Here is a 23,290-nt window from a genome sequence, read left to right on the forward strand (position 1 = left end):
TAAAAAAAAATAAAAATAAAAATTATCTCATTATGAGATAATTTTTATTTTATAAAAATTATAAAAATTTTAATAATGAGATAATAAAAATTATCTCATTATGAGATAATTTTTATTTTTATTTTTTTTTACAGAGTGGCGGAAACGGGCTTCCATACATTTGTCACCTTCAGTGATGTATTGATAAATATTTTTCTTCGTTTTAGTCCAGTGTATGCTACCTAGGCTCAAATAGTCTCATAATAGTTATTTTTTATTAGCATCTGAATCAGAATCTTCTTTCTTGGTCAAGATTGACCAAGAAACACATTTACATGATCAATTACTCGATCATAGTAAAGTAGATGGAGCAGTGTTTTTAAATATCAAAAAGGGATTACACATTACACCATGACATTCAGATATCATATAAATATTTCTAAAATATAATTACAGAAGTGCAACTTTTTATAATTATTTTTTTGTAAATTTACAGATTCAAAACAACTTAATTGGTCAATGGTGTGTGCACAAACAGGAAATTTAACTTTGACTTTTCACGTGCTCACAGCAGTCATGAAAACATTATTTACTGAACTAATTAATTTCGTACAGGCATATGTTCATGTATTTTTCATTCACATTAGCGATTGTATAAATATGTGCTTAATTATCAAATTAAATGGCACTTCTGAAACCGGAAAGTACGTGAGAAAAATATTCTTTTATTTTGAAAGACAGGAAGAAGCTCAAACGTCCGTAGTAGTGCGTTGGAAGGAGTGAGTTAGATGACAGATTTGTCCCTTTTATTGACTAATGACAACGTTTCATTGAGGCAAAAATATGGAAGCAGAAGTGGTAAGTGTATATTGAAATAATAATTCTTAGGTTTTAACACGTATTTAAGATAAAGTAAGGACTTTTTTTTTTTTTTAGATATTGTTGCTATTACTTCCTTAGCCGAGAAGCTAACGGCTGAAACAAACGAACCCAACAAACACTTTATGATGATAATGGCTCTTTAAATTCAGTCTTTTTTTTTGTTGTTGTTGTGTCAGCATACAGCAGGGTCCACAGAATTTGAGACTGTGGAGATTGCTGAGTGTAAGGCGAGGAAGGTGAAGGTTCCCCGGAGGATCATTCACTTCGCCAACGGGGAAACCATGGAGGAGTACAGTACTGATGAAGAGGAGGAGGAGGAAGAAGAGGAACACGTGAAGCAGGTCGTTTCAGTTGATACGGTAGGATGAGTGGATTACAAAGTGACCATGATCCAGACTTTAAGAAAAAGGTACTTTTACGAGGACTTTGGCTGCTCATTCAGGCATTTCAAGGCTACGCAACTCAAAAGATGACTCAGTGTTGACATTTTAAAAACGAGATCTTAATGGACCTTAGCTGCAGCCAAAAAAAAAAAGTGTTCTAAAATATTTTTGTTGAATCTAAAAGAAGTATCAGTAATACAGTTTGACGGGCATTAATTTTGTACCAGAGGACTATTATTACACAGCAGAGATCACTCAAGTTATCTGGAATGTTTCAAAGCCTCCATTTGTTTTTGTTTTTAATCTTTGCTCTTTCGTTTTCACATGTAGGTGCACCCCAGTAAATTGGAATATAATCGAAATAATTCATATATTTTTCCATTTCAATTGAAAAAAATTCAATTTTATATAGATTTATTGTGGACAAGGATTCAACGGAAGAATTCATGTGCTTATTTAGATGATTATGGGTTTACAGCTCAAGGAAACAACTTTTACTCTCTCATACAACAAGTAGACTACATCAGACCAACTTGAAATCAAATAATTTTAATATAGATATGTAAACATCCTGGAGAGTATTCCATGTACCGTGTATGCAGTCAGTGCCGTACTTTGGTCTTTTTTTTCCTCGAATTTATCACTGTGTCAATTCAATGTGGCATAGAGGTGACAGTTTTATTTTAATCGTAAACCTGTCGTTTTACTAACACACTTTAATCTTTTTTGACTGATACAATCACAATAGAGAAACTTGAAACCATGTTTTGGTATTGTTAATAGGTGCCAGACTATACTGGGAAATTGCATAAGCACAGCTTGTCAGCAAAAGGAAGCTTTCCTTTAAAAATGTCTTCCAGTCAGCTCCTCCAAATCATCACTGATTGTTGACCTTTGACACTGATTCTCAAGTAACTTTAATCCTGCCCCCGACTCTTTAGTAGACTCTGAAATGCTGAATTTATTTTCATCCAAGCAAAGTAGTTTGGGCCACCTAACAAAAGTCCAGTCTTTTTTTCTCTCTTTGTCACTCATAAGACGCTTCTGACCATGTTTCTGATTCAGTAGTGGCTTAGCACAAGGAATTTGAGAGTTGTAGCCCGTCCTCTGGACATGTCTGGCTAGTGGCTCTTAAAGCATGGACTCTAGCTTCTGCCCACATGATGTGAATCTCTGTCTCAAATTCTTGAATGAATTGTCCTGCTCTTTTCCTTCTTGCTTGTGCATCTTTTTCCTTCCACTCATCTTACTTCTAATATGTTTGTTAAAAGCTGTTCCAGATTTTAGTTAGTTTTTTTCTTTGGAAGGGAAACCTGTCCAATCAGTTGTCTTCATTATGGCCGTGTAGGCGATTATCTTACGATAAGATATTTTTATAGAAAAACAAAATATTAAATAAGCTCCTTGGTATGCACTTGTATACACGTGTGAAGTTTCCTAAATGGTCAGAGTAACATTTTCTTTGTAAAGTAATAATATAAGTTTATTAATTAAATAAACAAACTGAATGTCAAATTATGTGAAGTCATTAAGCATATTTTCCTGTATATGTGCTCCAGTCCAAACTGACCTGGGGTCCTTATTTCTGGTTCCACATGTGGAGAGTGGCAACCTCCACTATTTCAGGTAGCGCCTTAATTTAATCTTTAAATATATATGTATTTTTCCTTCATAAAAATGCTTGAATTTGTATCAGCTATTCTGTGTAATCTTTGTTGCAGTGTGCGACTACATGGGGGAGAAATTGGCCTCTCTGTTCGGCATCACCTCTCCAAAGTACCAGTATGCTATTGATGAGTACTACCGCATGAAGAAAGAGGTGTGACCCATCATCAATTATGTCAGCCATGTTACAGGAAAGTCTGACCTTAAAAATGTAACACTACCTTCTCTTCCCGCAGGAGGAGGAGGAAGAGGAGGAAAACCGTCTCGCTTATGAGGCAGAGCGCACGTTTGCAGCGCAGCGGCGAGGCGAGCAAGAAAATCCGGCTGCGGTGAAGGAGCAGCCGGAAGGAAATGGAGCCACATTTGTAAACGTCAGCTTTGAGCTTGAACCAGAGTCGTCGCTCAGGAATCCCGATCCAAGCAGAGTCCCATCTCCTCTCCCCTCCTGAAAAAAACTAATTCACACATTTCAAATTGTTGGTTAAACCTGAACTTACTCAACTCCACGCACTAATTTTTTATTTTCCCTTTTTTTTGCTTTTTTTTGTTGTTGTTGTTGTTTGTAACAGATTAATTTATTCACAACGGTGGAAGTGGCTGGGGAACGCCATATCTGTGAATGTGACTTTGAGTGTTGCGTGTAAGCTATGCAACACTAATGTCAGCCTGGAAATGAGCCCATGGCTGAGGCAGCGAAGAAAAGGCTGGGTTGATGCTCTGTGCATTAATCTGTTCTTTTTCATCAGTTATAAAGAGATGAAGCCGATCAGAGGGACCAGGGCAAATATTGATGCTACACCAAACTTATCAGCTGAAGACCTTAGCAGCTGGATAGATTCTGGGTTTTCCAGACAGTTTCCTGGGTAGTTTTCTTCAATTCTACTCCAGTAAAAAATATCAGGATGAAGTGTCTTTTACTCTACAACAAGGTCCTGATGTGTAGCCACATGATCCCAGCAGAACAGTGCAGTGTCCCTTTTCGTCACCCAACACTTTGTTCTGCCAGTATGTTGTGTGGAGAAACACACTTTAAAGGAGATGTTACAGACCAGCTGGTGGTTTTGATTGGGGAGATGTACATGATGGGTGTGAAATATAGAGCGAATAGTAGTTGTAGTCTTGTGTTTCAACAATTCAAAGGTGCCAAAAAAACAAGACTCCTGAATGTAGAAACGAGTAAAAAAAACATTCAGAATTTCAAGATGTTTGAGAGACCCCTCTCTGTGCTGACTCCTCTTTAACTGTGAATGAAAGGTCCAATAAACACCAACATATTTGCCTTATATGTGTGCTATAAAGGGACATTAGAGGCTGAGTATATGCATAAGAGCTTTACTTTTGTATTATTAGAACAGGTTTGTGTTTAACCCCAGAAAAGAGGATTTCTGGTGTTTGATTACACTCCAGTAGATGTTTATACATGTTACCCCTTCTGTTTTAGTTTAAGCCGATGAGAGTCGGCTGATTTGCGGCAAAAACTGACTTCGTAAGAGAACAACTGATATATCCTCTAATTTACACCCCAATTTGTTACTCCATGAGCTCTTTAAATCTGCACAGAATAATCGATTAATGTTGAAATATACTGATGATTATTGGTTTGTAGAGATGTCTACAGAGCTTATGTATTTATAAGTGTCCTTGCTTTGGGCATCTTAAGCTTCTTATTGTTATCCACTGATATCACTATGTTGACCTGCTTCAGATCGCAGAGGGCAAACTCGAGTCACATGTGTCGCTAACAAAGAAACAGAAGTGCAAAATAATCCTCAGTCTCATTATTTTTGAATGAATGTGTTTCATTAAAAACAACTTGCTGTCTTTGTGTGTGAAGAAACAGAAAATATGCAATATATTTAGTCATTTCAATAGGAACCTACTGCCTATATATTTATTTGTATTATCTGTTTTAATACATATTAAATCACAGGGGAGGTCGATGTCTTTATTACATCCATTCATCAGATGAAATGTTACAAATTGTAATAAATCTGACAGTTTATTCAGATTGTTATTTTTCCAATTAAAAAAAAAAACGGTTTTAGGTGCACAAAACAAAATTTGTGACTTTTCTCCAAACATTGTCCAAACTAGACACACAGGCTGAAATATGTACATGTATTCCTACTTACACTTGGATAATTGTCCCTTGGTATGTTGCACCTTGACCAGCTTAACTTCATCAACCATCTTGTGGTTTAATGGGCTTGCTCTCATTTAAACAGCCAAATGTTTCAATCTTCACTTGATTTGTGTCAAATATGCAGTCAGCTTTCACTCTTACTATCCGATTAGTGCAATAAACAAGTAATCCTGGGAGTGAAGAGGCCCACATCCCAACGTTTCAGTCAGTATGAAGTTCTTTGGTTTGAAAACCTCACCTTAACGCCTCCAAACATTCACCGGCCACTACCTGAATTACCTGTTCAGTTACTTGTTAACACAAACAGCATTTAGATGTGACGAATACAAACTGAGCACCAAAATGGGGAAGACGGGGAGTAATAATGACTGTTGCATGGCTGTTTGTAGCAGACAGGCTGGAATATTTAGAAACTAATGACATTTTCACAATTGTCTTTTATGTTTACAGTCTAAAAAAAAACAAAAAACATTTCCACTCAAAGAGCCACTTTAGCCTCCGCTGCCATAAAATAAAACTTGCAGCAAAAGAACAATTTTCCAAACATGCACAACATAAAATGTTTTATTTTGAAAGCTAGAAAACTAGAAATTACTTCTATTTTCGGACTTTAAACAAAATAAAACCCCCATAACAAAAGAAATGGAAAATGAAGAAAAATAGGAAGCAGAGTTTCAAGCTGGTTACTTTTAAAAGCTTGTTGTAGATATTAAAAGCAAATTTTGCAGAACAACTTAAGGAAAAATTCCTAAAATTACAATTTCTTTATGGATCCATAATCAAAAACATTTATTTTTTGGCTTCGTAGAGCCACAGTGGAAGGGCCAAAGAGCCACAGGTTGCAAACTCCTGCTTTAGGCCAGACTTCGGCTTCCTAGTGGCTGATCAATACTTTCAGTACTTTTCACCACTGATCTTAATATGAAAATAATAAATAAGCAAAACCACTGGTAATATTTCAGCAGTTCAAAAAAAAGGGTGGTTTACATAATCAACCTGGATGAGGATACTAAACACAACAACACTGAGTGTAATTTAAGAATAACTTTATACAAATGATTTCTTTACACAAGTATTTTTACACAATCCACTTCTCTGTAAACCAGTCTCCATAAAAAATAAAAGAGTAGCAGTCCTGCTGCTGCCAGTATATATCAAGATTCTCTTCAAGTGTCGTCAACGTCAATCATATTGCTGCCGTCGTTGTCGTTGGCAACCAGCACCTCTCTGTTTTCGTAGGTCCAGAATCCGTTGAGGTCGATCAGGATGCTGACCACTGTGTCCCCCTGGCAGCTGTTCACCAAATCCTGGAGCGTGATCTTGTAGGGGTCTTTAGGCTTCACCATGTCAAAGACTTCATCCTGAGGACAGACAGTGCTTGAAACAGTTATCAAATCTGCCGTACACGTCGCCATTACAGACTTACAAACTGCCTATGGCTGCTTTACCTTCACATCCTGGAAAGAAACAGGCTCCTGACTGTGCAGCTTCATCTGCTCCTGAATGGCCTAAGGAAAAAACAAAAGACACCGTCTGTCTTGAAAGGCTGCTGAAATAAACAGCATCGATTATTTTTGCACACATTTTGTTGTTGTTACCCTAAAAAAGTAGTTCAGGGAGAAGACGTTGAGGTATCCCTGATTCTCCATGTCCAGAAGTTTAAAAATATACTGCAATGCTGCAGGCTCCTTCCTATTTTCCAGGGCCAGTACAAAGTCCAGATAGGTCTTATAGTCCTGGAAACACCAGAAGAGTACAGGAAGTTTAGGAAAACATAGAGAAACAAGCTGGTTTGACAAAACCTTTTGAAATTAAAAAGCTAAAAATGAACATATAAGGATTTTATTGCTGTTTTTATAAAGCTTGGAATTACCGATTTCTCTTGAAGGACTATGATATAAAAGAGGTATGACAGCAGCATTCAGAATATTTTTTTCTAGTCTTCATTTCATGAGAGTTTATTAATTATTTTAATTAGGAACAAAGGTGACATCATGTGTGTGAAAGAGCAATAACAGTAAAATAGGTCAGTGGGAGTATTTTAAAACAAAGGAAAATAATTGGGGCGTGGGTCAGCACGCCCCACGTTTGGAGGTCTTAGTCCTCGACATGGACGTCGCGGGTTTGACTCCCGGTCCCGGCGACCTTTGCTGCATGTCTTCCCCCCTCTCCTCGCCCCCTTTCCTGTCTGCCTACTGTCGCAAAAACTACAAGCCACCAGCGCCGCAAAAACTCTTTGGTGAAAAAAAAAAGGAAAATAATTAAGGAGTCAAAATTTGTAATTGTTTTTTTGTATATTAAAGTGGTGATTAGAATGATCAGTGCAGTTAGCCTGTGCAGAGAATGTAGATCCTTACATTAGCACTGAGATTTCCAAAAAGTTATCAAAATTCCTAAGTCCAACATGACGGACAAAGGCTGAAAGATCTAAAGGGTGAAACAGCAACTTTTTCCGTTATCCTTCCTGTTATTTGCTACTAGTCTTGCTCTCTAGCAGTCTGACTGAGTGACAGTCATGTTGTGAAGCTTCCTTTCAAATAGCTTCTTGGATCCCTGTTCTTCCTCTGACTCCATTTTAAAAAACCTTTCTGAAAACACCTACCTTTGAATCTTCCTTACTCAGCAACTGCATCGACACCAAAGAGTGTTGCTGTCAGTGAAACCTGGCCGTGTTTACTGATTGGTAACATATCGTCAGTGACAATCAAGCTGAAAGTCATCTGATTCTGGTTAATAGCTAGTCTCTCTGTGCTTCTCTAGACAATATACTGTCTTGGTAAGCAGCAAAATCTTAATCTTGTTAAAAGTTCAAACTGTTTTACCATTTCTCCATCGTAGGTGAGACATTCCTGAAACACCCTGTCCAGGAAGACAGAAGTGAGGGTGGCAGTGCCGTAGCGGGACAGCTCTTCTTTGCTCAACATGCCGTTGTGATCTTTGTCCAGGTTCAAGTACTGGCCTGTGGACATGAAGGTTAAAAGAAATCTAGATTTCAGGAAAAGCAGGAAGATCTGAACAAACAGCAACACTGAAACACCTCTACGATTTCTCACCGTAGACTCTGAGAGCCGACGGAGCTGAGAACCAGTTGGACTCTTGGCTTTCTTTAGACAACTCCTCATCTCTCAACTGGCATAGAAATAATAATAAAAAAAAACAATTGCAGAAGACTGAACGCTTTCATAAAGTTTTGTTTCTGTACCTCTAATGAAATGTATTTACTGGATATTAAACACTCACAGGGAGGTAAAAACAATCATACCTCTAACAAGTCATCCAGGAAACTGCAGGCCAAAATATCCTGGATTTTAATCTTTCCTGTTAAAGGGAAAGTTAATTTTTTTTACTACACATAATCAGCAATATTTCTAATAGATTCAAGCAATGGCGTGTCTATAAACGCTGCGATTACTAACATATTCCTCAGAAAAAAGCTCACTAACTAATAATAAAGAACTTTAATTTGCCCAAGTAATCCAATTCAACACAACACAAGCTCAATGTATCTTCCTCTGAATTCATTGGTGATGATGGCAACACTTGAGTGAAGCTTAGACTCACCGGTGCGAAGAGGGTCAAGGAAGAAAAAAAACTTGCGAACAGCTGTGCAGACATAGAAAGAGTAAAAGGACTTCTCCAATCCGTCTAGCTGGGGCAGAGTGGGAATCAGTTCCAGGATGTAGTTCTCCAGATCCTATACACACACACACACACACACACACACACACACACACACACACACACACACACACACACACACACACACACACACACACACACACACACACACACACACACACACACACACATCAACACTATTGCTTGAGGAGGAAGCAACAAAAACATTTATATTCACTTCTAGTGAAATAACGTACAGACTCCCTGAGGTAGCCTTGTCCCGCCACGTCATACAGACTCAGACCAATTCGGGTTTGATGCAACCACACTAGAAAGGAACAACAATTAATGAGAAGATGGTAACTAATATTATTTAAGCCTAAAAAGAAAAACAAGAAGTATATCCAAACCTTTCCTCATGACATAGTTAAAGAACTGCATGATGGATATTCGGCCGTATGGGTCACTGCTGAGCAGCTTGGCATACACTCTTGCTGTAAAAAAATTCCTACGGGAAAAAGTGAAAAAAAAAAAGAGGAAAAAAAATCTGAAATTCTTAATCTATTCTCCAGTGAGGATGATATTTAACTTTAAATTATATATTTAAAATTTTAGTCCTGTAAAACCTCAAGTATTTACTGTGTGAATAATTGTCCGATCCAATTATTTTTTAACTGGGCTGAAAATAATAAATGTGAGAATAACCATCTTTATTATTTCAAAGTCAAATAAATGGGTCTCCTTTTTGATTAATAAAAAAGAAATAGTTTTCTTATCCAATTAGCTGAAATGAGGTTTGTCTATAACCTCTGCCTTAGATATAAGGTTGAGGAGATCTATCATTAGCCAGACAAGTGTATCATATCCAACTTAGGAATTGCTCAGCCAAGAGCCCTGTTTTACATCCAGTAGAGTACAGATAGCAGGTTAGCAACCTACCTGCACTTTGGCCCTGCCTTTTCCCCTACTTGAAGGTAGGCTTCATAGTTTATCATCGCCTCATCACCACTGACTGGCGGGACTTGATGTTTATCGAGCAGAAACCACAGATTCTAAAACAAAAACAAACAGAAAGAGAGGTATTAAAGACAGATCAGCAGAAACGAACATGAGATTTGAGATGGGTTCTTGCACATTTTGTCAAGTCTAAGCCCTTCGTCTGTCCTGACTTGTCATTTTTATTTATTTTGCATAGATGTAATGACACTATAAATTTAAGTCAGATATTTCAACAGCAGTTAGGCTTTAAACAGAGAAGATGCAAAAACCAGAGGACTGGTTATACAAACTCTATGATAGATGAAAAGATGTTTTACCTGAAGTTCTTCATTATCCAGCAGCTCTCTGCTTTTTCTCTGCAGGAAGACAGCTCTGGATTCTTCTCTCAGTTTCTGCAGCAGAACTTCATCTTCTGCTGGAAGCTTCACAACATCACATCATGTCATTCATTTACACTTCACCGCCACAATCAGGAGTCTAATGCACTACTTAAGTTAAGGTTTACTCTTAATATGTCACCTTATAATAGAACCGTGGGATGGTCTTGTAGGACTCATCTGTTCCCACTCCGCTTCTCCATTCTGAGTAATATTTGGTGAAAAGTTCCGTCTCTTCTGCTTTCTTCTCCTCTTCGTTCCTCGAATCTTCAAAAAACAGTAAACGGGAAACAGAAACAAACATTGAAGACCACTTACATCTGACTGGTGCGTCAACGTTAGCGCTTTAAACGTTACTTTGATCATTTCTGACCTTTTTTTAAGCCAGCCAGCCTCCTTTTCAGAACATCCGACCAATGTGTCTCTTCCTCTTTAGCCATACCGGCAGCAAAGATTAAAATAAATAAGGTTTACTCATTAAAACCAAAAATATAACTAGCTAAACAGATACGGACACAAACAATAAAACTAGCTCCAACTGTCACTTCCGTTGAGAAGTTTATACTTTCATAATAAAGGTACATTCTTTTGTCTGTAAATTCCATTACAAATTTTATTTGTAACTCGTGTTGTTTTAGAAACATGATCATAGTACTTAAAAATAATTAGACATACGTGTTGTAAATCTAACTGCGCACTGACTGTTCTGCCACTCCTCTTTTATTTTTTATGGAGACTGGTTTACGGAGCATTTTCTTGGCTGTATGCTTTTATTTTGAAAGCCATCAAACACTCAAGTTTGCTGAAATCCGAGTGGCATGGAATTTCTAACTCCTCATGGTGAAAATATGAGAAACATGTAAATGGGCAACACATTTAGACCATTGTCAATGTATTTTAGTTTTTAATAAAAACATTTTTCATGTGGTTAAATTATATTACTTCTTTGCTTCATTTGAATTTAAATAACTCAAGAAGTTGCTGTGTAGCTTTGTTTTTCCGAGCTACCTTGAATGCAGCATTGGACCCCAGTCTATTGCTGATGACGCAGTAACTGTGCATCCTGGAACTCGTGCCTTCAATTGGAAACAGCCTGAAATTATTTAGTCCCAGTTTTTGTGGACATTGGTTGCCGTGAGTTATAATTATGAGTAAATAAGCCGTAAAAGTTTTGTTTAAAGTACCGCTGATATTTTAAAGGAGAAAAGTCGGCTCGTAAGTGGTAGTTTGATCAGGAATGACCTATACAGGATGTGGCCAGTTTGTATAGAAAATAATACTTTAACATTTCTATTTTAAAACATAGATAAAGGATCACTGCTGCTTCACCTACATGTGAATATTTGAAGAGTTACACATTCAAGAATGGGTTCTACCTTGTTATTAAAATTCAGAATTTGTTTTATATCACCACAACTAACTTCCACTGCACGCTTTCTATGCACAAGAGATATTAAGCCAAACCTCGAAGTCAGACAGATAGACAGAAAGAACAGTGGACAAACTAGAATAGCAAACAGAACTCTCAGACATGGTACAGAGGATGTAAACACTAAGAAATCCAGCATGCTGCTGCAGACCTCTTTTCCCAAATCTGTTTTTGCTGCTGGGACAGCAAAGAGGACAGCAGAACTGATGAAGAGGAAGGCACCAGCAGTCTTTGAGGAAGAGGAACAACATCAAGAGGAGCAGAAACGCATGACGGGTATGGTGACTGCAATTTAAGACGTATCTTTTTACAACCACACAGTCCTACTTCCATATTTGCTTTTGTTTGTTGTACTAAACAAGAGGTGTTTCATAGAAAAGTATCAGCCTCCTGAACGGCCTCTGCTTCCTGCTGAGTGGAAAGACCTGAAGGAATCTCAAGAAAACCGGGAACGTTTTGAAATCCAGATGATGAACACCTTATTCACTTGCGGATCAGAGCTGAACATAGCAAAGTAAGAGATGATGAGAGTGTCTATAATGTTTTAAGCCAATTTTCCTTTCAGTAAACAGGAATATTAGGTATAAAGTGCATATCCTTCGCTTTTCCAGGTCCTTGCTGACTTTTGTGGCGATGGAAAAGGGCACGCTGTCCTATGAGTTGCTGCTACGCTACCTGACACTGTGTGTGAAAGGCGGACACGACGATGAGGTGTTTGACATCTACAAAATCATGCGTGGAAGTTTCCCTTCACTCGACACGGGGGCTTCCTCCCTTTTTATTAAATCCTTTGGCCGTACTGTGAGGTGGAGGGAAGCAGTTGAGATCCTGCAGGAGATCAAGCAGGTGAAGTACATTCTTGTTTAGGAAATGACTTGAGTACATACTCTCCTTATTAACTTTTGATTTGTATTATTTCAGGTTTTTACACCATCACCGCGTAACTATAGTGACGTTATTGCAGCAGCAGTTCATCACAGAGATGCAACTACTGCCTGGGGTTTATACGATGAGCTTATTGAAAAGGGACTGAGTCCTCATCAGGAGACCTGGGATGCACTTTTTACAGGCGTGAAAGAGAGTGAGAGGGAAAAAGAAATGGGAGCCATGACTGAGTCAGAGCAGCATGAGAGGCTGCTGGGAGTTCTGGTGTACATGAGGAACAACCAGATCTATCCCCAGCAGAACGTTGCAAACACCATAAAGAGTTGGTTTGAGAGGTAAGCAGTGATGGAAAAGTTTATTCCCTGTGCTTTAGTTTTTTTTCCATCATTTTTTATTCTTTTCTCTCTTCATTTATGTCTTTCTTCCTGATTTTAGTCTCAATGGACAGAAATGGACTGCAGCCTGGAGCACTGCTACCCCAAAGTAAATACACATTTTGCTACTTTTTACACGGTTCCCTTTGTGATGTTTTGTGCCATTTATTTAAAAAGTGTTTCTCTCCTTAGAGGTGTGTGTAGGTGTTGTGGATCAGAGCTGGAGTCTATAAAACTGAGTGCTGAGGAGTATCAGGAGCTGAAGGACAGAGTCATGACCGATGTCATTCAGGGGCGAGATGTATTCAACAAGACCACTCCTGAGGTACGGATTCGCACAAAAACAGCGTCTTTTAAAAATGGATTTATGTTGTTTCTCATCTTTAAAAGTCATAATTATTTAAGGAGAGATTAAGACTAAGATGTTAAGTTTAAGAGTTTCTCTAAAATTTGAACTAAAACTGGTCTTAAGGAGGCTTTGCTTTTCAGGGACCAAAAGCCCCAGAAGATTTTAAAGTACCTGGAGTTTCTTGGTGTAAATCATTCCATGATCAGGATCACTGTCAGTTATCTGAAGGCATCATTTATGACAGTTTCATTGTGGTTAAGATCTGAAACTGAATTAAAATCAATTTAAACTCATAAAAAGAATGTAATGTAATAATCTACAGATTTTTTAGAATTAAAACTTGTGAAATGAGTATGGTAGGAACAGCAGACTCACACACTTGCAGCAGTGTGTCTGCTTCATTGAAACACTCGTGGACATCTACATTAATTTCTGTTGAGCACAAATGCTGAAAAATATAAAATTTTTCAAGTTAAAGTCTCTTAAAAAGGCTTTGATTGGAGCAGTACTCTCTTTTTCAGTTTCCATGGTAACGCTGAGAAAGAAAGTCGGTGCTTCCTTTGATCAAATGTTTCCACTGGATAGAATTTATTACTGTATTTAAACACAAACTCCGAAAAGCAATGATATTATCAGCATAAGTGGCTGAGGTTAAATGTTGTGCTTGGAAACAACTACAGAACTTTTGGTACAGAAAATATGAACTGCAGAGGAGGGAAAAACTGAAATAAAATTCTGGGAATATTCAACCACTGAGAAATGTTTAATATCCTTCCAGATCGAAGATCAACTTTTATTTCAAAGTCCATAAAAGTGCTACCACAGCACATTTCACTTTTGTGTGATTTGGGCCTGGTTCCTGCAGTGGAAACGGAGGTGGAGAGAAATTATTCCAGAAAATCTCCCTGGTTCTGATAAGGTTCCTGTATTCGAAATGGACCTCATGTCAGCATATGATGCATACGATGGAAAGTATATATATATTTAAATATATATATATACAAATTATAGCATCAGAGAAACAAAATCTACAAGTCCTGTGTTTAAGAGACATCAAAATAATTGTGAGGACCTGCCTCATGCGTCTGCTAGAGGGCATCATTGGTACACAGACACACCCGACTGATGACTGAAACTGACCCGTTCAGACTGTTACCAATTTCTGAGCTGAGTTTCACTTTATCGTCTGGTAATGGACCCAGAGCTCCGTCAACGGCGTTAGGTTCAAGTTTTAAATCAGTTTTTTGCAGATGAACAAACCTATTTCATGGAATTAGCAGCAAATAAGAAAAACTGCCTGGAAGAAAATTATATAGTCTCTATTTCATTATTATGAATCAGAACAAAAAACAAAAAATCCCAGTCATTTAGAGTTTTTAACACTTTTATATTAAGATATACACATTTATTACTAGTTTAACATTTTCTGATCAAGATTTAGATTTATATATATATGTCGATGAAAGCCTGTTAGTTTAAGATAAAGTGACAAAAACCGCACAGCATTTTTTTTATCTGGGTTATAGGAAGTTTCTAAAAACTACTTTTAGAAAATTAAAACTGGATTCCAAAACATTTTATAAATTAAATTTCATATGTACTAAAGTGATGTCTGTCTTGAGATTTTTAACTTGCTGGTTTATAAATATCATTTTAAGAAAAAAAATCATATTTGTTTTTGACATCTTACCTCACAGGCATAAATATGATCCTTTTAGATTTCAGTGGTAAAAGTTAAATATAAAATTTTTTATATTATGTTTGTTCATTGGAAATGTTTTGGAAAGGTAAGTGTGATTTATATAAAAACAAAAATGATAAAATCCCCCTGCATTAAATAAAGTTAAATCCCATTGTTGAGGACATGTGACATAAATATGATGTGAAAGCTCAATGTATCCGAAGTGTTAGTCAATCAGCTTAAATCTTTACAAATACAAAACCAAAGACACACCACCGGCGTGACGGGCAGTTGAATAAAACAGAACGGGTCTTAAAATACTGATACTTTAATGCTCCCTGCAGGACTACAGGAGAAGGCATGTGTTGACATTGATTTTCAGTGCTTTACTTACAATAAAATTAAAGAAACATGCACAGGAAAAACCTTGGCAGCACAAGTGATATGCAACTAATAATGTGTCATGTTTATTTGTGACCAGAGAGCAACTTTTGTCAGTGTTCCTTGAAGTTCTTCACTCTTCAGATAGCGGTTGTGGTTAGATAAGCTATTTAAATTTGGGGACTTCCCACTTGTAGCATGCCATGTAAATATGGGCACAATCTGGCAAAATTGAAACGACTTCACACCCCTTCTAAAAGGGCAGGTGTTATTGTGTAAAAAAAAAAAAGATCAAGATGCACGCCGAACATTTTTCAACCTTTAATCAATTATAAACTGTACAGCTGAGTTGAAAATCTGAGATCTTTCTTTGGAGAAAAATAAACAAAACATGCTAATTGCATAACTGTGCACAACCTGTGGATGTCTGTATTAGAATGATGGGACTTCAGAACAAACAGAATGCGGCATCATTTGAAGCACCTTTGAGTGGTTTGGCTGTTCTCAAATGGTTCATAGTTAAATCTCACTGCAAAAGGAGAAAGGTGCAAAAGAAAGTCCAATCCAAGTGGATGAAAAACTCATGAAAATATATAAACAACAACCTAAGGAGTTTCTCAGAAGGCCTTAACATAATATTTCAAGTACAATGTGGCAACAACCTCCCATATTCCTCATATGTCTCAGTTATGGGGAATTGGAGAAAAGCAGAACATCTTCTTACAAATAAAACCTGACTGCATTTTGCAAAAACACATTCAAAGTCTCTCAGGTGTGTAGGAAATCTTTCATAGTCTGATAAAATCAAGGTTGAATTTTTTATAACATTCTAAATGGTATGTTTGGTGCAATAGCAACACAGCACATCACCTGAAAAACTTTGTATCTACAGCGAAGCATGGTGGAGGCAGAGTTATGCTTTGGAGGTTTAAGGTAAAACTGAGGTCTTAGAGGACTTATGGACAGTTCCAAATAAAAAATACCCAAACCTTTTGGCTTCTGCAAGAAACCTTAAGATCAAGAGGAACTTAATCTTTCAGCATTTCAGTAACTGAAAACAAACAAATCATTAGAAAAACAGCTCCATTAGAAGATTTAAGCTTTATTATGGCCCAGCCAAACTCAAATTGTGATATCTCAAAATATCTGCTGGGTGCTATAACGAGGATATGAGGTATGATCAGAATTTGGCGAAGAAATGTGGGAAAATATTCCAAATTGAAGATGGGATTGCTGAGATAGATTTTAACCCAGAAAGACTGAGAGCTAAAATAAAACCAAAAAGTGCTTCAACAGTTTTAGATTAAAGTTGTTAATACTTATGCAACATTATTTTAATCTTCCAATCACCCCATTTATAAATGAAATTTAAAAAAGGACAAATAGAGTTTAGGAAATAATAATCAGTAGCTGAGAATAAAAACCTTCTAAAACTTTAAAACTGCTTCTAAATGTGCCAGTAAAACTGAAGTAGATCTATTTTACCTGCTACAGACAGGAGACATTGGTATGTAAAAATCTGAAAAGAACAACGTATGCAAGAATCTTCCATAAGTTAAAAAAAAACTTTTCAAGAAAAAAATAAATAAAAATCCCCCGTTTCATATCTGAAAGGTTCTTTGATGCATTCAAAACATTATTTATGACTTGAGGAACAAAAAGACTGACTTTGAAAGTCGCTTTCTATGAGATTTGAAATGTAGAAATTATTTTTGGTATTTTAAATTAAAATTTTTATGCTCTTTGGAGATTATATAACCTTTTAATTGTTGTAATAGGAACTTTAACCATGGCGATCCCTCTCTGTTGCCTGTAACTTGGCTAAATGTAACATGCAACACGTTAGAATCTTCTGTCAGTTGTGATAAAGTGTTTATTCTGCAGCTCTGAGTCAGTGGAAATGCTGCTGTTTATTTTTACAGAAACAAATTGTGATAACAAGGCACCTGAGTGGTAATGTATGCTCAGGAGTGTGTGTACAGATGTGGGAGTGTGTGTGTTTTAAGCAGACATATTATCCAGGTTAGCACAATGAGGCCGGTCTCAGGTATCAGCTTTGGAAAGTCCCGGGATAATTACTCTGGACTTTGTCTCTACCGTTCACGTCCTTCTTTGTCTGCTCTCAGGCTCCTCTTTTTCTTCTTTCCATCAATCGTTCTCTTCATCTCAAACTCCAGTGAGCGACTACTTACTGTTAAAGTTGAGGGGCTTTTTTTCAGCAGCCTGACGGGCCTTTCCTTTTTCCTGCTCACAGTTACATCACAGGAGGAATATTGCAAAAATTTTTTGCATTTATAAGGTTGCATTTTGGGCTGAATCTTAATGATACTGTGCAAACAGTTTCAGGTTTCAGGTCCTGGGGAATTCACAGCAGCCTATTTCCATATCTATCTAAAAGTGAAAGCACCAATAATGTTTCCACACTGGTGCTGTTCTGAGCTCCATGGCAACTTTCCTGTTATGGTACGAAGATGCAGACCAACGTTAAAGACACAGAAGAACAGGCCTCCCAATTATTTTTCCTAATCATTCCTTATAGTCCTCAGACAATCCTAACTAACAGGACTGATTGTTGGGTCTATTTAGCATTTGACAAGTCAGTAGAAGGAGCCATCTGATGAGTGATCCTGCAGGTTGAGTCCAGATTCATTTCTGGAGTCAAAGAATGAACAAACCCCTGATGCTGTTACTGTCTGGGAGGCTCACAGTCTGTCTCAGTTCCCTTCCAGCTAAAACGGTCTGTTTCCACTGCTGCAATTCAAACCGTCTGCTGTGCAGAGTAATTTTAAGCATCTGCTAAAAAAAAAAAAAGACAGACATACTAAAAAGAGAACCACAAATGAAAGTCAAATAAAATTATTCAAAGAAATTTTGCAAGTAACTCATGGACTTACATTTAGTAAGTCCATGAGTTGTTTTCCTTGTCGGGGGGGAAAAAAGTTCAAGCCCACATTTCTGTCAAAGGTTGTGCTGTAAGTAATTGAATATGCTGAAGTCAAATTCAAGTGAGTGTCAGTAATTTGATTGAAACTTCTGCAACTAATAAATGCAGCTGAATACAGCATTACTTTCCATATACATTAAACGGTTTCACTTCTTTTTTAGACGCTTAAGATACTTAACCGGGAATGCCATGGCAGCTCAATCAGGAATTTAATGGGTTGATCATAATTGTTGGGTTGATCACAATTGATCAAAAATTGCCAGACAACATGCCTAGCTTACCTAAGTTTGGGTTTCCTTCCACAAGTTTAATGGTTGCTGGGTTTTTGGGCCATCCGTCCTGACAGAAGTGTTAATACTGGCTTGGTTCGCACACACACACTTTCTCAGCATTGGACACACATTTTCTGACTGAGATCAGGGCTTTGTGATGACACTTTGCTGTCTTCAAATCACTTTATATCTAATTTGGTCTAATTCCTTTTTAGAAGACACGTGTGTGCCATACCTGAACTCTCCGGTTGGATTCTTGGGATTTTCTTTCGATATTTGCGTCAGTAAAGCTGCCTGTTTGTCCTGATCTCTCCCATCCTCATCTGATAGTTGTACCGCTTGAATTTTAATGTTGCTTTTGGACAAGTGACTTCTTCCTTGAAGAGTGGCCTTTCAAGACATGCTGCTGCAAAACAGACATGTTTCTGTTTAGATAATACCGTTTCTCCCAGCATCTTCACAAGTTCTTACTCTGGGGTTGCTAAGCACATTTCACAATAAAATAAACAACAAAAACATCCATCTCTGGGACACAGAACTTGTTTTGTTCCTGAGTGGAATCATTTCTGGAAATTTCCATGGCATTTATATGTATGTATAATTGGTGGAACAGATTAATTTGATGCCTTCAGGCATCTGGAAACTGTACCTGAGGATGAACCAGACTTGTGGTCCGTAATTCTCATTCTAAAGCCTTGTCTAAAGGCTTGATTTTTGGTAGCAATGTCAGAGTCACTTTAAAATACAGATGTTTGAATTAATTCCAGTCACAGTTTAGGACATTTTAGTCTTATTAATTATCAGACATTGAAGGGGAAAAAAATCCTTTTGTGCAGTTTATGTAACCATCTGTTCTTAGTTGTGTGTACTAATGTAACTGTATTTATTTTCACTTTATATATAGTTTACTAAAAGCATCCCGAGCGATTTAGGAATACCATCCTCCAAGATATTTTAATCTAAAACCAAACAAGCGAATCATGCAAGTGAAGGTTTTGCTGTGTTCTGAGCTGAAGACACGTTTCCATTTTAAGTATGGCAGCATGCTATATTAGAATTCAACTGGCATTTCTTCTGTGTAGGTTTGCAGAAAAAGCTATTTTTGCAGCTTTTTATTAGTTTTGTGGTCTGTTTTGGGGGTGTTTGCATCTTAAACCACTTTCAGATAACGCCTACACTTATATTTTACACTGACCCTGGTGAAAATTCAAAAGCAGCATTTAGATCAGAAATGATTACTGGCACATTTATTTATTCAAATCTATTGTCTTTATTTTCTCCTTCAGCGTCATTCGCTGTCAGAGTTTGTGCTTCGTATGTCATTGCTTTCTGTCTGTGCTTCTGTTCAGGAGTTGGAGAGCTTTAAAGCGTTTGTGAAGAGGAAGCCAGCTTTTGATGTGGTCATAGACGGGCTGAATGTTGCAAATATCAACAAAGATAAAACCAAGCTGTCAGAGACGGTGAGAATGCACACAGATGCATAATTACTTGGAACGCAGTTAATTAAAAGCAACATATTTATTTATAAAAGATCTGCTTTATGTGTGCTCATTTGACAGATGCACAAGCTCAGTTTTATCGTGTAGATTTTAGCGTGTGTTTTTTTTTTCTCCCAACACAGGGGGTTTTCTGTCAGTTTCACAATGAATAACCTCATCTGCCTGAATCTTAGATGTGCACTAAAACTGTCTGATACCGGATTTTAAACTTACCTAACCTACTTGTCTGACTGCCCACATCTGTCTGTCTGTCTCTGCTGGTCTGTGTGACACTTGCATCATCATACTCACACATTTTGTTGCTGCAGGGCAGGAAAGTACAGACAGATAAGACTGTTTCCCTATCTAGTCATCTGCTGCAGTTTGTGGGAAAGCAAAATAAATCATGAAAATTAGAGCTGCTGAAATTTGCATTAAGACCATAGGCAGGAGTTTTTATTCAAATAATTGACTGCGTGAATGAAATCAGAAATGAGCTCCACCTGTGAAAAACGTAAATACCAGCAGAATTCGTCAGAACGTTGGCGTCACTAAACCTGGTGGCGTGCAGACGTTTGAGCCCCTCAGAGGGGAAAGGTCGAACAAGAAAGATGGCACAGGGTTTAAGGCAGGAGTGTCAAACTCATTTACATTTGGGGCCAAATCAAGATCATGAATGCTCTTAAAGGGCCGGTGTATTTGATAAAACCTGTTCACAAACTGTTAAAATATCAAGGAATTCTTAAAATGAAATAATATTATTGAACATCTTTTCAGTCCTTCCAGAATTTTGTGGCTTTTGCAATAAAAATCAAAGTGTTTGTGGTTCTAATTTGGAAATATTTGCACTTATTTATGATGGTAAATGCAACTTTTTTTTTTACTTGCTGTGTAGATCACGGACTATAATCTGACATCAATTAAGGCTCAGGCAGCTGTTTAGTACAAGTAAGAAAGGTTTTGAGAATTTTTGAGAAAATTTGCAATAAACTCCCAATTATATATTAGCACAAAACAGTGCAGGGATTTGTTGATTTTGCATGAATTTCCACAATAATTCTCAAGAAATTGGAGGAGCTGGTTGATATAATTTGGAAGTAAACAGATAAAAATGACATTGATTTGGTTGATAACATAATATTTAAGCGCACTTTGTGTTTAGTCTAGAATCTAGAGGGCCGCATAAACAGCTATGGTGGTCTAGATTTGGCCTTTGAGGGACTTTGAGTTTGACAGATGTGGTTTAAGGCATGATTTGGGGTTTTGTTCCAAGTTGGTGTAGACCGAAACAGAGACAGGATCTCAATGCAAACATCAAAGACTTTAATCAGCCTATTGGAGTTATGGTTCAATAACACGTTTTGCTATTGCTCAAAATATTCAGCAGGTTCAAGCTCCAATGAGTGGCTCCTTAAAATGAACATGTTGATTCTTACAGAGTTTCCTGCATCCTCACAAAATTTAGCTGGATATTTTTGAGATTTGGCACATAAACAAGCCAGTTAGAAGTTGTTTATTGAAGATCTTAGGAAAGCTGAAATAACATAAAAACCCCTTTTAGGTACATTCAAGAGAAAAATATTGCATTGTTTTGTAGCTAAACATTTGACTCCTTTTACAGATGGAAACTGATTAATTAATGGTTTATACAACAAGATAAAAATCATAAATATGAATAAATACATTTATAATATGCCTATTGAATGTGTTGCAAAGAATCCATCAGAACTGGAAGCCAGTTATTTAAAAAAAAATCTTCTCCTGAATGAAAGTTGAAAGAAATGTACTGGCCTTCCTGAAATCTTTAATAATAGCCTAATAAAGACTTACTGAGAATTGACAATTCAGCATAAATGAAGTTGGTGATGTCATGACTCTGTTCAGCCAAAGCGTTGTACAAATTCTGATTATTTTTTTTCTTGAACATGTCAGAATAAAGGTCAAGTAACTTTATCTATTTATGCTTAATTAGATTTGAACCAATCAATGCACTTTTATTTTATGACTTATTTATTAATTGGTGGTTTAAAAAACAAAAAGAGGTTTTCCTAATATGCCCCCCCCCCCTCCCCCTCTACTTAATAAGTATGCACAATTAATTGGGTTGAATCTTTCTAAACTTTTTAGATGAAGATTTTCCCATTGTAGTAAAATTAGATTTTTTGAGGGTATTTATACATTTTACCAGGAATTAGCTGATTCTAGTGTGTTAAATTATGCTGTATTTTCTACCACAAAATATCGACATTGCACTTACTAAAGGGTGGTGCAAATGACAGACTTGTATGTGTTATTGCAGCTGTTGGCAGTGGTGTTGGAGCTTGAGCGTCAGGCCCTCAACATCCTGGTGCTGGGGAGGAAACACATGTTGAGGCCCTCCAAATCCTGGGACAGACGCAACATGATCCTCATCCAGCAGAAAGCGCATTGCTTCTTTACTGAAAACATGTGAGAGTCTCAGAATGACAAAGTAACACTTCCTAAAGTTAGCACACCAAGCAGATGGAGGTGGTGTAAATGGCATCAGAGGATGGAAGCAACTAAATAATTATTTTGGACCTCACACCTTCCATCTCCCTGTTAGATCTGAGGACGACCCGTTCCTGCTGTATGCCACTTTGCATTCTGGGAACCATTGTCGGTTCGTGAGCAGGGACCTGATGAGGGACCACAAGGCCTGCCTACCAGATGGGGTAACCAGGCGGCTCTTCTTCAAGTGGCAGAGGGGCCATCAGCTAGTGGTGGCTGGGTATGTCGCCGCTGGCAGGAGGGTGAAATTTCTGGTGAGTGGATGGTTGGTTACAACCTCTTGTAAGGTCAGGGCTGTAAAGAGTAAACATTAGGTCGACATTGTACTATCTAGGCTACTGCTCCTGCGTCTTTTTCATGTGTGAACTCTCTCCGAGGCACAGACTGACTGCATCTTTCTGCTTTATTAGAGTATTCCCTGCTTTGACACCATTGTCCAGACTACAGAAAATACCTGGCATGTTCCCTATGATGACACCGGGGACAGAAGCACATATGAAGTGCCACAACGGTGGCTGTGTCTCACCAAAAAACACTGAGTATTTTTTTTTAAAGATATGTAAAATAATAATAATAATAATAATAATGTTTTCATTTGTAGTCTTGTGAATAAAACTCTTAAATCTTGTGAAGTTTCTGTACATTTCATTATAAAACTTTAGCATCACTTTAAGAATAACAATAAAGAAGATGGAGCTTTTTTTTTTTTTACCACAAACTATGATATTTGGAAGTCATGACTGGTTTTAAAATGTTTGTAACACAGACAAAATCTAAATATATGAACTTTAGGGAATAGTGATAAGGGAACAATATGATTGTAAAAATGCATGTCTTATATTGAAGGTTAACAAAAGCAGTTTTCCTCAAGAGCTTTATTGTTGATGGAAAGAAATTAAATTGATTTAAATCTAAAGATTAC

The 23,290-nt window shown here is 37.2% G+C and overlaps 3 protein-coding genes across 3 annotated transcripts; 2 read left to right on the top strand and 1 right to left on the bottom strand.

Moving 5' to 3' along the window:
- The first annotated feature begins 711 nt into the window (after positions 1–711).
- Positions 712–4,911, top strand: fam177a1 (family with sequence similarity 177 member A1). Its single transcript, XM_005798309.3, has 5 exons — positions 712–837; positions 1,038–1,220; positions 2,804–2,870; positions 2,966–3,063; positions 3,146–4,911. Exons 1-5 carry the CDS (start codon positions 823–825, stop codon positions 3,356–3,358), a joined length of 576 nt encoding a protein of 191 aa, XP_005798366.1. The 5' UTR covers positions 712–822; the 3' UTR covers positions 3,359–4,911.
- Positions 4,912–6,081: 1,170 nt separating this feature from the next.
- Positions 6,082–10,590, bottom strand: ppp2r3c (protein phosphatase 2 regulatory subunit B''gamma). Its single transcript, XM_005798308.3, has 13 exons — positions 10,420–10,590; positions 10,189–10,313; positions 9,987–10,091; positions 9,610–9,722; positions 9,081–9,178; positions 8,928–8,998; positions 8,614–8,746; positions 8,315–8,370; positions 8,106–8,181; positions 7,875–8,011; positions 6,651–6,788; positions 6,501–6,560; positions 6,082–6,413 (listed from the first exon to the last, which is right to left on the bottom strand). Exons 1-13 carry the CDS (start codon positions 10,484–10,486, stop codon positions 6,219–6,221), a joined length of 1,374 nt encoding a protein of 457 aa, XP_005798365.1. The 5' UTR covers positions 10,487–10,590; the 3' UTR covers positions 6,082–6,218.
- Positions 10,591–11,100: 510 nt separating this feature from the next.
- kiaa0391 (KIAA0391 ortholog) lies at positions 11,101–22,995 on the top strand. Its single transcript, XM_023352207.1, has 10 exons — positions 11,101–11,751; positions 11,851–11,989; positions 12,087–12,321; positions 12,397–12,695; positions 12,796–12,843; positions 12,927–13,059; positions 19,711–19,821; positions 22,139–22,287; positions 22,424–22,622; positions 22,779–22,995. Exons 1-10 carry the CDS (start codon positions 11,412–11,414, stop codon positions 22,905–22,907), a joined length of 1,782 nt encoding a protein of 593 aa, XP_023207975.1. The 5' UTR covers positions 11,101–11,411; the 3' UTR covers positions 22,908–22,995.
- The last annotated feature ends 295 nt before the right edge of the window (positions 22,996–23,290 follow it).

The sequence above is a fragment of the Xiphophorus maculatus genome, chromosome 19 (genome assembly GCF_002775205.1).
Source record: "Xiphophorus maculatus strain JP 163 A chromosome 19, X_maculatus-5.0-male, whole genome shotgun sequence".
NCBI classification, from domain to species: Eukaryota; Metazoa; Chordata; class Actinopteri; order Cyprinodontiformes; family Poeciliidae; genus Xiphophorus; species Xiphophorus maculatus.

Coding starts and splice junctions, on each gene's coding strand:
- ppp2r3c (XM_005798308.3), bottom strand. CDS start 10,486: ATGGCTAAAGAGGAAGAGACACATTGGTCGGATGTTCTGAAAAGGAGG. Junction 9,723..9,986: donor TGGATAATGAAGAACTTCAG/GTAAAACATCTT, acceptor TTTTTGTTTTAG/AATCTGTGGTTTCTGCTCGA. Junction 8,371..8,613: donor CCTTGACCCTCTTCGCACCG/GTGAGTCTAAGC, acceptor TCCCTTTAACAG/GAAAGATTAAAATCCAGGAT.
- kiaa0391 (XM_023352207.1), top strand. CDS start 11,412: ATGGGTTCTACCTTGTTATTAAAATTCAGAATTTGTTTTATATCACCA. Junction 11,752..11,850: donor GGAGCAGAAACGCATGACGG/GTATGGTGACTG, acceptor GGTGTTTCATAG/AAAAGTATCAGCCTCCTGAA. Junction 12,322..12,396: donor TCCTGCAGGAGATCAAGCAG/GTGAAGTACATT, acceptor GTATTATTTCAG/GTTTTTACACCATCACCGCG.
- fam177a1 (XM_005798309.3), top strand. Junction 1,221..2,803: donor AGGTCGTTTCAGTTGATACG/GTAGGATGAGTG, acceptor TATGTGCTCCAG/TCCAAACTGACCTGGGGTCC. Junction 3,064..3,145: donor ACTACCGCATGAAGAAAGAG/GTGTGACCCATC, acceptor CTCTTCCCGCAG/GAGGAGGAGGAAGAGGAGGA.